The sequence below is a fragment of the Pan troglodytes genome, chromosome 16 (assembly GCF_028858775.2).
Source record: "Pan troglodytes isolate AG18354 chromosome 16, NHGRI_mPanTro3-v2.0_pri, whole genome shotgun sequence".
Taxonomy (NCBI): Eukaryota; Metazoa; Chordata; class Mammalia; order Primates; family Hominidae; genus Pan; species Pan troglodytes.
In genome coordinates, this window is record NC_072414.2 from 50,771,890 (window position 1) to 50,784,740 (window position 12,851).

The following is a 12,851-nucleotide window of genomic DNA, read 5'->3' on the forward strand; positions in this document are numbered from 1 at the left end:
CAGAAACCCATTTTAATAGACTTCCCACATGAGAGTTAATTACACTAAAGTTTGACAACCACTGTCTTAAACAAACACAGTAAGAGATATAGTGAAAATAAAAGACCAGGTACTTCTGGAAAGTCAGTGTCAACATATAAAAATAGTAGAAAAGAGGCTATATTTCCTCAATTCTAAGATACCCTCAATTGTAAGATACACCATTGATTTAATAGCAGCTTTTGAAGAAAAGAGTGGTTTACTAGTTTTTCTAAAAAATGGGTATGTTTAGGTTTTGTTTTGAGAAAGCAAAATTAGGCCAGGCGTGGTGTAATCCCAACACTTTAGGAGGCTGAAGGGGGAGGATCATTTGAGGCCAGGAGTTTGAGACCAGCCTGGGAAACATAGCAAGATCCCATTCTCTTTAGCCAAGTGAGGTAGTACATGCATATAGTCCTAGCTACTCAGGAGGCTGAGGTGAGAGGATTGCTTCACCCAGGAGTTCAAGGCTGTAGTGAGCTATGATTGTGCCATTGCACTCCAGCCTGGGCGAAAGAGTGAAACCTTCTCTCAAAATAAATAAATAAATAAATAAATAAATTTCAAAATAGGACTTCTTGAATGTGAGAAAAATAAAACAGAACCACTTGACTGAGAGAATGATATTAATATGAAAAAAAACATGAGACAGACAAGAACCAAAAAAAATTTGACATCAGGATGATAAATATAGTCTTAGACATTACTTCGAAAATACATCTATCTACCTACACACACACACACACACACACACACACACACACCTCAAGGGAAAGTGTATAGAAAAGCATGGCCAAAAGAGCATTGCATAGTAATGAAAAATAATAGTGAATAGAGGGTGAATTTAGAAGCCTCTTGCTGTCTCTTGCTAAGGTTTATTTATTTGTCATGCAAGTGAGAAGGGGTTGCTTCCCCTAATGCTAGAGTAGTAATTCTCAAACTTTATCAAAGATCAGAATCACCAAGAGGTCTTGTGAAAACACACAGCTCCTGATTCTGTAGGTCTGCAGTAGGGCTCAAGAATTTTCATTTTTAACAAGTGCCTAGGTAATACTGACACTACCAACCCAAAAACCACACTTTGAGAACTAGAGTTAACAGATATCTGGCAAACTGGTGGGCTGGCAGGGCAGAAGTACTTCTGAGAAAAGTTCTAAGGAAAGAATGAGGCAGGCATAATACACGTGATTCAATGACAAAACTTTAACCATTGGCCATAAGACTAGGAAAGTAGGGATTCTAAGTTGAAGATGCCATATATTTCTTAAATTCATTTCTGGTGCAACCTACCTGGAATCACATTTCAGTCTCACTTTTAAAAAGGACTACATAAAGGACTACATAAGTAAAACTGAGAGAACTGTTTCATTAATACTGTCGCACATTAGGGCTATAATAAGAGGGAAGAGAAAAATATTTCCCTCCATTCACCATCATGTGTTTTTAACATTACCAGGACAGATGGGCATCTGGTAAAACAGCATGGAGTAGAGGCAGCACCTGGTGGAATATCACAGGATTGGACTTGTTTCTAAACAGGTGTGGGACTCCCCATGGGGGCTCTCAGAAATAATTGAGTTGGGGATGTTCTTTGCAGGAGGCTGGAGTTTCTGCAAGCAATTGAAGGCCAGAGCCAGGGCAATTTGAGTTACATGGAAACCTTTGATTTTTAACTCAGAATTTTCTCACATATCTTGAAGAGAAGGTTAAAAGAGGAGGAGTAAATGTATATATACCCTGTACCTGTGCAATCTTCTGGTCTGAGCTAATTTTGATGCAGCTGACAATAAAGAACAATCAATTTATTTTCCATAGCATCATCAACATAATAAAGCCAAGATGTTTGAACTATAGCTCTTGTAGGTTTATGCAGAATAAGATAAGGAAGCGATCATAGGCTGGGGAATAATTAGAATGCTGCTACACTCTAGTGGCAAGGAGATAAGGACTCGGGAGTGGCCCCAAAGAGAATGAAGGAAAGGGGTATATAATATCAGCAAGACTTTATCGATGAGATAGTCAACAGTAAACTAGCGTAAAAATCAAAGATGGCACCAAATTTTCTGTCATTGTAGCTAAAAATGTTATGATTCAACTAAGAAAAACTGAATTTTAGGCTGGGCATGGTGGCTCACACCTGTAATCCCAGCACTTTGGGAGGCTGAGGTGGGCAGATCACCTGAAGTTGGGAGTTCGAGACCAGCCTGACCAACATGGAGAAACCCCGTCTCTACTACAAATATAAAATTAGCCAGGCATGGTGGTGCTTGCCTGTAATCCCAGCTACTCAGGAGGCTGAGGCAGGAGAATTGCTTGAACCTGGGAGGCAGAGGTTGCGGTGAGCCGAGATTGTGCCATTGCACTGTGGCCTGGGCAGTAAGAGCAAAACTCTCTCTCAAAAAAAAAAAAAAAAAAGAAGGAAAAAAGAAAAACTGAATTTTTAAAGAATAATCATTTTGATGTATTTTTTGGATTTCTTAAGCCTGAGGTAATAATCAGCCTGTTATTTTAATTAGACAAGAACTGTATAGCTTAAATCTCCGTTGTTTCACACAAAAACTTTTTTCTTCATCTGAACTTTTATAACATTTACTGTTTGTGCTAGTCATTTAGTGTTCATTATAAAGTGAGTTTTATTCTCAGTGATCATTTCATGTGAACATACTTCTTAATTCCCCAAAGAACTTTGTACTCCCAAAGAATAAGTCCAATGTTTTACACTCATATCCCCCATATCTCTCTCCCTAGCACAATCACTAACTATATGTTCACTAAGTATACTTTTCTGAAGTGTATTGTTCAGATATCTTTTGAAAACTATAAAGGATATATTAAAAGTCATAATCAATATTCTAAAAGATGAAAGGTGAGGATGCCATTAAACAAAAACTAGAATAATTTATTGGAAATTAAATATGTAAAGTAGAAGAAAAAGATGAAGAGTGTAAAATCAGAGAAAAGATAAGAATTATAAAATAAAAACAGATAATTTCACAGAACTGAAGGACATAAGTTTCTACACTGAATGTGATCACACAAGTAGCCAGCCCAATAAACAGAGCAAGACTCACACAAAGATATATCAAATACTGAAATGTCAGAACATCAAGAATAAGGGAAGATCAATAAACTTCAGAGAGAAGGAAGAGGTTATATACAAAGTTTCTGGAGTCACAGTAACATCAGACTTCTCTATAATTACCTGGAAGCTAGAACACAATTGAATCATTACTTTAAAATGAAGAAAAAGTATTTCCAACCTTCGATTTTATACCCAGCCAAACTATAAAATGTAAAAACCTGCAAGATCTACAAAAATTTACTTCCCTTGCACTCTTCCTCGGGAAGCTAATTAAGAATACACTTGGGCTGGGCGCGGTGGCTAATGCCTGTAATCCCAGCACTTCGGGAGGCAAAGGTGAGTGGATCACAAGGTCAGGAGTCCAAGACCAGCCTGGCCAAGATGATGAAACTCCATCTCTACTAAAAATACAAAAATTAGCTGGACATGGTGGCGGGCGCTTATAATCCCAGCTACTTGGGAGGCTGAGGCAGAAAATTGTTTGAACCCAGGAAGCGGAGGTTGCAGTGAGCTGAGATCTCACCACTGCGCTCTAGCCTGGGCGACAGAGCTAGATTCCATATCAAAAAAAAAAAAAAAAAGGCCAGGTGTGGTGGCTCACGCCTGTAATCCCAGCACTTTGGGAGGCCAAGGCAGACAGATCACAAGGTCATGAGATGGAGACCATCCTGGCCAACATGGTGAAACCCCATCTATACTAAAAATACAAAAATTATCTGGGCATGGTGGCACGTGCCTGTAGTCCCAGCTACTGGGGAGGCTGAGGTAGGAGAATCGCTTGAACCCGGGAAGCAGAGATTGCAGTTGGCTGAGATCACACCACTGCACTCCAGCCTAGTGACAGAGCGAGACTCCAACCCACAAAAATAAAAAATAAAATAAAAATAAAAAAGAATATGTTTGGCTGGGTGTCATAGCACATACCTATATTCCCAGCACTTTGGGAGGCCAAGGCAGGAGGATCACTTGAGGCCAGGAGTTTGAGATAAGGCTGCACAACATAGAACCTATGTTTACAAATAATTTTTTTTTAAATGAGCCAGGTATGGTGGCATGTGCTTATAATCCTAGCTACTTGGGAGGCTGAGGCAGGAGGACCACATGAGCCCAGGAGTTTGAGGCTGCAATGAGCCACGATCATGTCACTGTATTCCAGGCTGGGTGACAGAGGGAGACCCTATCTCTATTATAAAAAAAAAAAAAATGCATCGTTTTAGAAAAAGGAGATCCAAGAAACAAAGGAATCAACATAGAAGGAATTCCTCAAAAAGTGATCAAGAGAAATCCCAGGATGACACCTGTGTAGCAGGCTTATAAAAGAAAAGTCCGGAGCAGAGCAAGAGAAGTGAGTGTTTCAGGAAGGATGTATCCAGTATTAAAATGGACCTAAGGAATAACTTGGTATGATTGATCATACTGCTAACTCTGTGGCTAAGTTAGTGGGAAGTGAAGAATTAAGCAAATAAACAAAATAATGAGGCAACTGGGTTATTTTTGTTTTTTGTTTGTTCTTTTTTTTCTTTGAGGCAATTGTTAATTCCAAGACAGACAAAAAGTTTAACCCAAAAATAAAATACAGTAAAATACCTGACTTAGTGGTGAATACTTACATAGCTCTAATGCTTTAATCTTTGAGTATGTAATAAAAAAATGTTTAATAACTGGAAGATTGGAGCAATAGGAGGAAGAATGATATGAAAGGAAAGAACTAAATCCTCATCTTCCATGGGAATAAATCAATAAACAATATATACAATTATTTTTTTCTGTCCAGTGAATGGAATACAGTGTTTTGGGGTTTTTTAGACGATCTTATTCTGTTACCCAGGCTGGAGTGGAGTGGTGCCATCGTAGCTCACTACAGCCTCAAACTCCTGGGCTCAAGCAATCCTCCCACCTTGGCCTCCCAAAGTGTTGGGATTACAGGCATGAGCCACAGCACTCAGCCTACAACTGTTAAATGTAGAAACCAGAGTGTAAACATGTTTCTCAGAAGCAAGGGTACAAAGAGCTAAAGAACAGCTATGAGGCTGGGTGTGGTGGTGAGCGCCTGTAGTTTGTGCTACTCTGGAGGCTGAGTCAGTAGGATTGCTTGAGCCGAGTTAGAGGCTGTAGTGTGCCACAACAGCCACTGTGAATAGCCACAGCACTCCAGTCTGGGCAACATAGTGAGACCGTGTCTCAAAAAAAAAAAAAAGAAACAGCTATGAGTTGAAAGAGACTGTGAGGCTGTTTATAAAGAACAGGACTCAAGGGTCTGGAAGGACAGAACAGGGAAGTGCTTCGTTTTTATATAAACTATTTAACTTTTAAGACTATTATATCTGAAACTTTGAAAAATAATTTTTAAAATTTGGATAGCAGCCAGGTGCAGTGGCTCATGCCTATAATTACAGCATTTTGGGAGACCAAGTTGGGAGGATTGCTTGTACTCAGGAATTCAAGACCAGCCTGGGCAACATATGCTACAAAAATTTTAAAAACTAGCAGGGCATGGTGATATACACCTGTAGTCCCAGCTACTCAGGAGGCTGAGGCAGGAGGCTCACTTGAACCTGGGAGGTTGAGATTTCAGTGAGCCATGATTGTGCAACTGTGCTCCAGCCTGGTTGACAGAGTGAGACCCTGTCTTAAATAAATAAATAAATTTAATTAAATAAAATTTGGATGGTACTATTTAAATTAAAAATAGCAATCTTACCTCAGAGTTTACCTAAAGATACATATACGCAAAATAAGAATAAAATATCAGTTTGTCTTCTGGTATTCTCCCTAGATGCCACTCCCCACCTCCCTTAAAAAATAACTATGTACCTTTTCATGAACTTAAATAACTACCTATATTTTCACAGCTGTTTATCTAGGCTTAATTGTTGACAACAGCATGAAAAGAAAAACTGGTTCTGTTTGTTACAAAAAAAAATATTAAATGATGCCATGTGAGCATTTGAAACGCATACCAATAAAAACTACCACAGCAAGTACAGGTTTATCCGAGTAAAGGTTTTGAAAAATGGTGAAGGGCCATTATTTGAGAAATGTATGCCATGATTTTTGGCTCTCCTATGGCTCACAGGCCTATAAATGATTCATTCATTTAATTTATTCATATAACACAGCTTTATACATTTCCTTTTTACATTTGAGGTACCATGCTAAATTCTAAATTTCCTGAAATCTGTATTCTTTTTTTTTTTTTTTTTTTTGAGATGGAGTTACACTCTTATTGCCCAGGCTAAAGTGCAATAGCGCAATCTCGGCTCACTGCAACCTCTGCCTCCCAGGTTCAAGCGATTCTCCTGCCTCAGGCTACCAAGTAGCTGGGATTGTGGGCGTGTGCCACCACACCCAGCTAATTTTGTATTTTTAGTAGGTACAGGGTTTTTCCATGTTGGTCAGGCTGGTCTTGAACTCCCGACTGCAGGTGATCTGCCTGCCTCAGCTTCCCAAAGTGCTGAGGTGACAGGCCGTGAGCCACTGCGCCCGGCCTTGAAATGTGTATTATTCGTATTTATATTTCATGGCCTAAAATACCGTAAAATGCTTAAACCAGCAGCATATATTTTAATCTATTAACATCTCCAATTCTTTTTTAGGGAGAAAATTCAAATTTAAGAACAGGATTTATTGTTTATGGATTGACATGGAGATCAAAAGCACACACAACTCCTAAATTCAACATTCTGAAAAAGCTCTCCATTATCTTTTCTAATTTTCCTGTTGTCCAAGAGTTGGATGTGGGTGGAGGATTACCTAGGTGCCGAGGCAAGAGACTGAAGGCACAAACTGTTTCAGTATAATAAAGAAAATAGTTAGAATAAGAATAGTCATAATACAAATTAGATATAGAGATGATCATGGACAATTATCAATCATTATTATAAACATTATTAATCATTAGCTTTTAATATTACTCTTTGTTGCATTACTAATATAACCTAGGAATAACCAGCGGGTATAGGGTCAGGTGCTGAAGGGACATTGTGAGAAGTGACCTAGAAGGCAAGAGGTGAGCCTTCGGTCACGCCCGCGTAAGGGCCGCTTGAGGGCTCCTTGGTCAAGCGGTAACGCCAGTGTCTGGGAAGGCACCTGTTACTTAGCAGACCGTGAAAAGGAGTCTCCTTTCCTTGGAGAAGTCAGGGAACACTCTGCTCCACCAGCTTCTTGTGGAAGGCTGGATATTATCCAGGCCTGCCTGCAGTCCTGGGGCCTAAATCCCTCCCTGAGGTGCTGTGCTTCAATGGTCACGTTCCTTGTCCACTTTCATGCTCCTCCCATACTCCTGGTTCCTCTTTGAAGCTCGTAGTAGATAGCGGTAGAAGAAACAGTGAAAGTCTTAAAGTCTTTGATCTTTCTTATAAGTGCAGAGAAGAAAATGCTGACGTATGCTGCCTTCTCTCTCTCTGCTTCAGCTACCTAAAAGAGAAGGCCCCCGCCATCCTGTAATCACGTGACTTGCTTCATCTTGTCAATCACTTAGAAGATTCACCCTCCTTACCCCGCCCCCTTGTCTTGTATGCAATAAATATCAGCGAGCCCAGCCGTTCGGGGCCACTACCGGTCTCCGCATCTTTACGGTAGCGATCCGCCGGGCCTAGCTGTTTTCTCTTTATCTCTTTGTCTTGTGTCTTTATTTATTACAATCTCTCGTCTCTGAACACGGGGAGAACACCCGCTTGGCCCCGTAAGGCTGGACCCTACAGTTGGACATATATCATAGTATCATGTCAATGCGGATCACGAGGTCAGAAGTTAGAGACCAGCCTGGCCAAGGTAGTGAAACCTCGTCTTTACTAAAAATACAAAAAAAATTAGCTGGACATGGTGGCGTGTGCCTGTAGTCCCAGCTACTTGGGAGGCTGAGGCAGGAGAAGCACTTGAACCCGGGAGGTGGAGGTTGCAAGGAGCTGAGATGGCGCCACTGTACTATAGCCTGGGTGACAAAGCGAGACTGTGTCTCAAGTGAAAAAAAAAAAAAAAAAGAAAAGAAGGGGCACAGTCTTCTGCATTCTCAGGTAAACAAGAATATAAGTATCAAACATTCATGTATTATATGTAATACATATTATGTGTGGCCGGGCATGGTGGCTCACGCCTGTAATCCTAGCACTTTGGGGGCCGAGGTGGGCGGATCACGAGGTCAGGAGATCAAGACCATCCTGGCTAACGCAGTGAAACCCCGTCTCTACTAAAAATACAAAAAGTTAGCTGGGCGTGGTGGCGAGCGCCTGTAGTCCCAGCTACTCAGGAGGCTGAGGCAGGAGAATGGCGTGAACCCGGGAGGCGGAGCTTGCAGTGAGCCGAGATCGCGCCACTGCACGCCAGCCTGGGCGACAGAGCAAGACTCCGTCTCAAAAACAACAACAACAACAAATTAGCCAGGCATGGTGGCGGGCGCCTATAGTCCCAGCTACTCGGGAGGCTGAGGCAGGAGAATCGCTTGAACCCGGGAGTAGGAGGTTGCAGTGAGCCAAGATCGTGCCACTGCACTCCAGCCTGGGCGACAGAGAGACTCCGTTTCAAAAAAAAAAAAAAAAGCAAAAACAAAAACAAAAACAAAAAAACATATAAGTATGTATTAAAAAATAGCAATAAGAAAAAAAAAAGACAGTAAGCTCCATGAAGATATAAGGTCTGTGATCTACTATGGCATCTCCAGTGACAGACAGCATCCAGCAACTTACTTGGTACTAAAATGTATTAAAGGAATGAATGAAATACTACTTTGCAATCTTGTCTGCCTTCTCTAACCAACAGAGGTGCAAAAATATCACATTCTAATTATGTATCAGGTATTTATATGTCTGCGAAGGAAGACCTGTCTCGTTAATTTTTTATCCCCAACAGCCTAGAAAATGTTGAAAGAAAAAAGATGGGGGAAAAAGCCCTTTTCTGTAACAAGTTAGAATAGGACCCACATACATTTTGTTACTAACAAAACGTCCAGCTTGTCTTTCTTCTTTGAAAACTGCATGGCCTTAAGAGGAGTCCATTCTAATTAGGAAAAAAGTCACCTTTTCAGAAGCAGGCGCTTCCCACTCCATGCAAAGTGAAGCCAAGTTAGCAAAACCGCAAAGACTTGGCTAATTCAAATACAAGCTAATTTATTATTATTGGCGCAAATTAGCCACTTTCTTTTGCTGCGCAGGTCAATGTCCACAATCATACCGACCCCTTCCTGTAGGGCGAATGTCTCACCAGTAGCTGGTGAGAAGCACAGCTCTTCTCAGCCAAAACCGACCGAGACTGGAATTTGTGCAGTGCAGTAATCCAAACCCGTCGAGTAGATATGCCTGCTTTAAAATCTGCATCTCGTAAGAAATGCCTTAATTTTCCATATTAGGAGCTGAGAAAACAAGTCCCCTGAGCCCTTCAGGGACAAGTTCTTTTCCAAATACTACAACCACCTCCAACCACCCAACAATGCCTCAGGCCGAGGGTGGGCCACACGCGACCCAGCGCTAAAGGGTCACAGCCAAGCTGTCCGCCTCCTGCCTTCCCTTTAAAGAAGCCGCGCACAAGCGAGCTGCCCCGGAGTTCAACTTCCGGCCACATAGTGAGAGGCTGTTTTCCTACTGGAGCTGAGCCGCGGGGGCGCGCCCCCCGGCCGCGCCCTCCTAGCCACGCCCTCCACGCCCGGCCTTCCGAGAGCGAGCTCGGGCGGAGGTACGGAAAGGGCTGGGCCACGTGGGCGGCTGCTGAGTGGTTCGCCTTCGCCTCTCAGCGCGCAGTCAGGCGGAGGCAAGCTCAGAGCGCACGGAGAGCGCGGCAGCGCGCGCCCGCGCGCGTTCTTAGTACTCTCCCCGGTGACGTGCCTGACCGAGGCCGCGCCAGGGCGCTGTTGCTGCCAATACAGCTGTCATGGCGTCCAAGGCGCTGGCTGCGGAGAAGTGGCCGCGGTCTCCATAGAGCTGGGGGCGGGCGGCCCGGTATGGAGAGCAGCCCCGAGAGCCTGCAGCCGCTAGAACACGGGGTGGCGGCCGGGCCAGCGTCAGGGACAGGTTCTTCGCAGGAAGGGCTACAGGAGACCAGGCTCGCCGCTGGTGATGGTCCTGGGGTATGGGCGGCGGAGAGCAGCGGCGGGAATGGGCTGGGGGCGGCGGCCGCCAGGAGGAGCCTCCCGGACTCGGCTTCTCCCGCGGGCTCTCCTGAGGTTCCCGGACCCTGCAGCTCCTCCGCGGGTTTGGACTTGAAGGACAGTGGTTTGGAGAGTCCTGCTGCCGCCGAGGCGCCTCTGAGAGGGCAGTACAAGGTGACCGCCTCCCCGGAGACAGCCGTGGCCGGAGTGGGTCATGAGTTGGGTACCGCCGGAGACGCGGGAGCCCGCCCGGATCTCGCCGGCACCTGCCAAGCAGAGCTGACCGCCGCCGGCTCCGAAGAGCCCAGCAGCGCCGGCGGCCTCAGCAGCAGTTGCAGCGACCCGAGCCCTCCTGGGGAATCGCCGAGCCTGGACTCTCTGGAGTCGTTCTCTAACCTGCATTCTTTTCCCAGTAGCTGCGAGTTCAATAGTGAGGAGGGAGCGGAGAACAGGGTCCCTGAGGAGGAGGAGGGCGCGGCGGTGTTGCCCGGGGCTGTTCCTCTGTGCAAGGAGGAGGAGGGGGAGGAGACCGCTCAGGTGCTGGCGGCCTCCAAGGAACGCTTCCCGGGACAATCTGTGTATCACATCAAGTGGATCCAGTGGAAGGAAGAGAACACACCCATCATCACCCAGAATGAGAACGGACCCTGCCCCTTGCTGGCCATCCTCAATGTTTTGCTCCTGGCCTGGAAGGTACATTCTGCAGCTTTCTACTTCCTACAGCTTTTGGGGTGGAGGAAAACGGGGTGAGGGAGCTGCTGCATGTCAGGTGATGGCTTCCTTTCTTTCCTCATTCATCAGTCCCCTTCTTACATGAAATTCATTCCAAGACTTCCATGTTGAAGGAATATTCCTTTATACATATATCGAAAAGAATTGCCCCTAACCTCATTCTTCTCTTGTAGTGTTTAAGAGTTCAACATTCAATTGTGGTTGATACACTTAGAAACAAGAAGGACTTAGAGCATCTTAAATCTTATGATTATTTTAAACTATAATTTCCTACATTTTCTTACTGACCTTATCACATATGCAAAAAAGTGAAGAATTGGAGAAAGTAATCTTCAGAAGTTACCATCAATCCGTGTTATCATGGACTAAGTTTTCATGGTTATATTTAGTTTGATTTCCAACTAATGCCCCATTTGTGTGTAGATACTTAAGAGAATGGTGATGGGGAAGATGTGGCTCTTTAGACAAATTCCATTTAAGGAAAAGCATTGGTCTGAGACCCAATTACCGTAACTTCTTGGTTTTCAAAGATTGTTTTCATTTTATGCATGATTTTTACTTGCCTCATTTCTTTGGCTCTCCTTAAATGGTTTGGCATTATTACCAGTAACCATGCATCCGAATGTGTTAAGGGAGCTAAAACTCTAAAGAACTAAAATAAGAAAAGATATGTCTAAGGTGAAGGAGCAAAAAAGGGAAAGACCTTTAAAAATAGGTATGTTGAGGACTCAGAGCGAGTTACCTGTCAAATGAAGTGTCTCATTTAAGCTTGCAGTGTTAGGGTGCTGAGAAGATGCATCTCACAGCACCTATTTTATTTTCAAATTGATAATTATATCTATAGATGCAATGTTTCCTAGGAAAAACAAACAAACAAACAAACTGGGTGTGGTGGTGTGCGCCTGTAATCCCAGCTACTCTGTAAGCTCAGCTACTCTGGAGGCTGACACAAGACAATCGCTTGAGCCCAGAAGTTTGAGACCAGCCTGGGCAATATAGTGAGACCCTATATTAAAAGAAAAAGAGAAAAATAACCTGGATTCTTCTAAACACTTAGGTAGAAAATCAAGTAAAGGGAATAGTGTTTATCAAACATGCCTTTACCTTCCTGTCGCTAGCAAGGACTGATAGAAAAGAAATAAAATTAGAAACCTTGCCATTGTCTGGTGCATAATGGCACTGAGATGTTTTAAGTGAAGACAGTACCTGCCCTTAAAAGGCTGTCAAGCTGTTTGAGGTGGCATCATTAACTTACTGGAAACTGTTTAAGAAGAAGAAATAGTAAGTTATATGAGACAAGTGGTAGGTAAATTGTGGTAAATCTGTGGAAATGCATTTGATATTCAAAAAGGGGACATTTTCCTTTGGTATGGCGTAGTCCTAGAAAGCTTCATGAGATTTATGGGTCTTGAACCAATCTTTTTTTTTCGTTTGTTTGTTTGTTTTAAAGACAAATAAGAGCAGTTTAACAGATCTTTTACGGAAGAGAATTTAGAATAACAGGGAAATGGAATTCCCAGGGGAGAGAAGAGTATAAACCAAAGGAATGAAAATAGAATGGATATTGTGTGTTTATATGTTTATTACATGACAGAAGTGGTAAACTAATGTTGGAGAATAATGAAAAATAAGGTTGAAAAGGTGAACAAGAGCCACTTGATAAGGGCCCTCAACTAGGGAGTTAGTTAGACTTGCTCTAACGGGCCAGAGTCCCTAATCTTTTTTGTAGGAAGGAATAACTATTATTTTCCTTTAGTCTTTTTTCTTATGTAGTACTGCAGAAATTCAGAGGAAAGGGCAAGTACTGTGGTGTGGAGTATTTGGGGATAGATGTATATTAAACTGACTCATTCAATTCAGACAGATTCAAGTGAATGATCAAGTGTTTGGGTTCCCACTGTGCGTGAGGTACTAGAAATGCAAAGATGAGGCCGGCGCGGT

General features: G+C 43.1%; 1 protein-coding gene across 3 annotated transcripts in view; it reads left to right on the top strand.

The window, feature by feature from the left end:
* The first annotated feature begins 6,989 nt into the window (after positions 1 to 6,989).
* Positions 6,990 to 12,851, top strand: part of MINDY2 (MINDY lysine 48 deubiquitinase 2) — a 93,686-nt gene continuing 87,824 nt past the window's right edge. For all 3 annotated transcript variants that reach the window (XM_024349219.3, XM_024349220.3, XM_054667597.2), the window contains exon 1: positions 6,990 to 10,871. In XM_024349219.3, the coding sequence (XP_024204987.1) occupies positions 10,032 to 10,871 (840 nt within the window). In that variant the 5' untranslated portion in view covers positions 6,990 to 10,031. The remainder of the gene's footprint in view (positions 10,872 to 12,851) is intronic.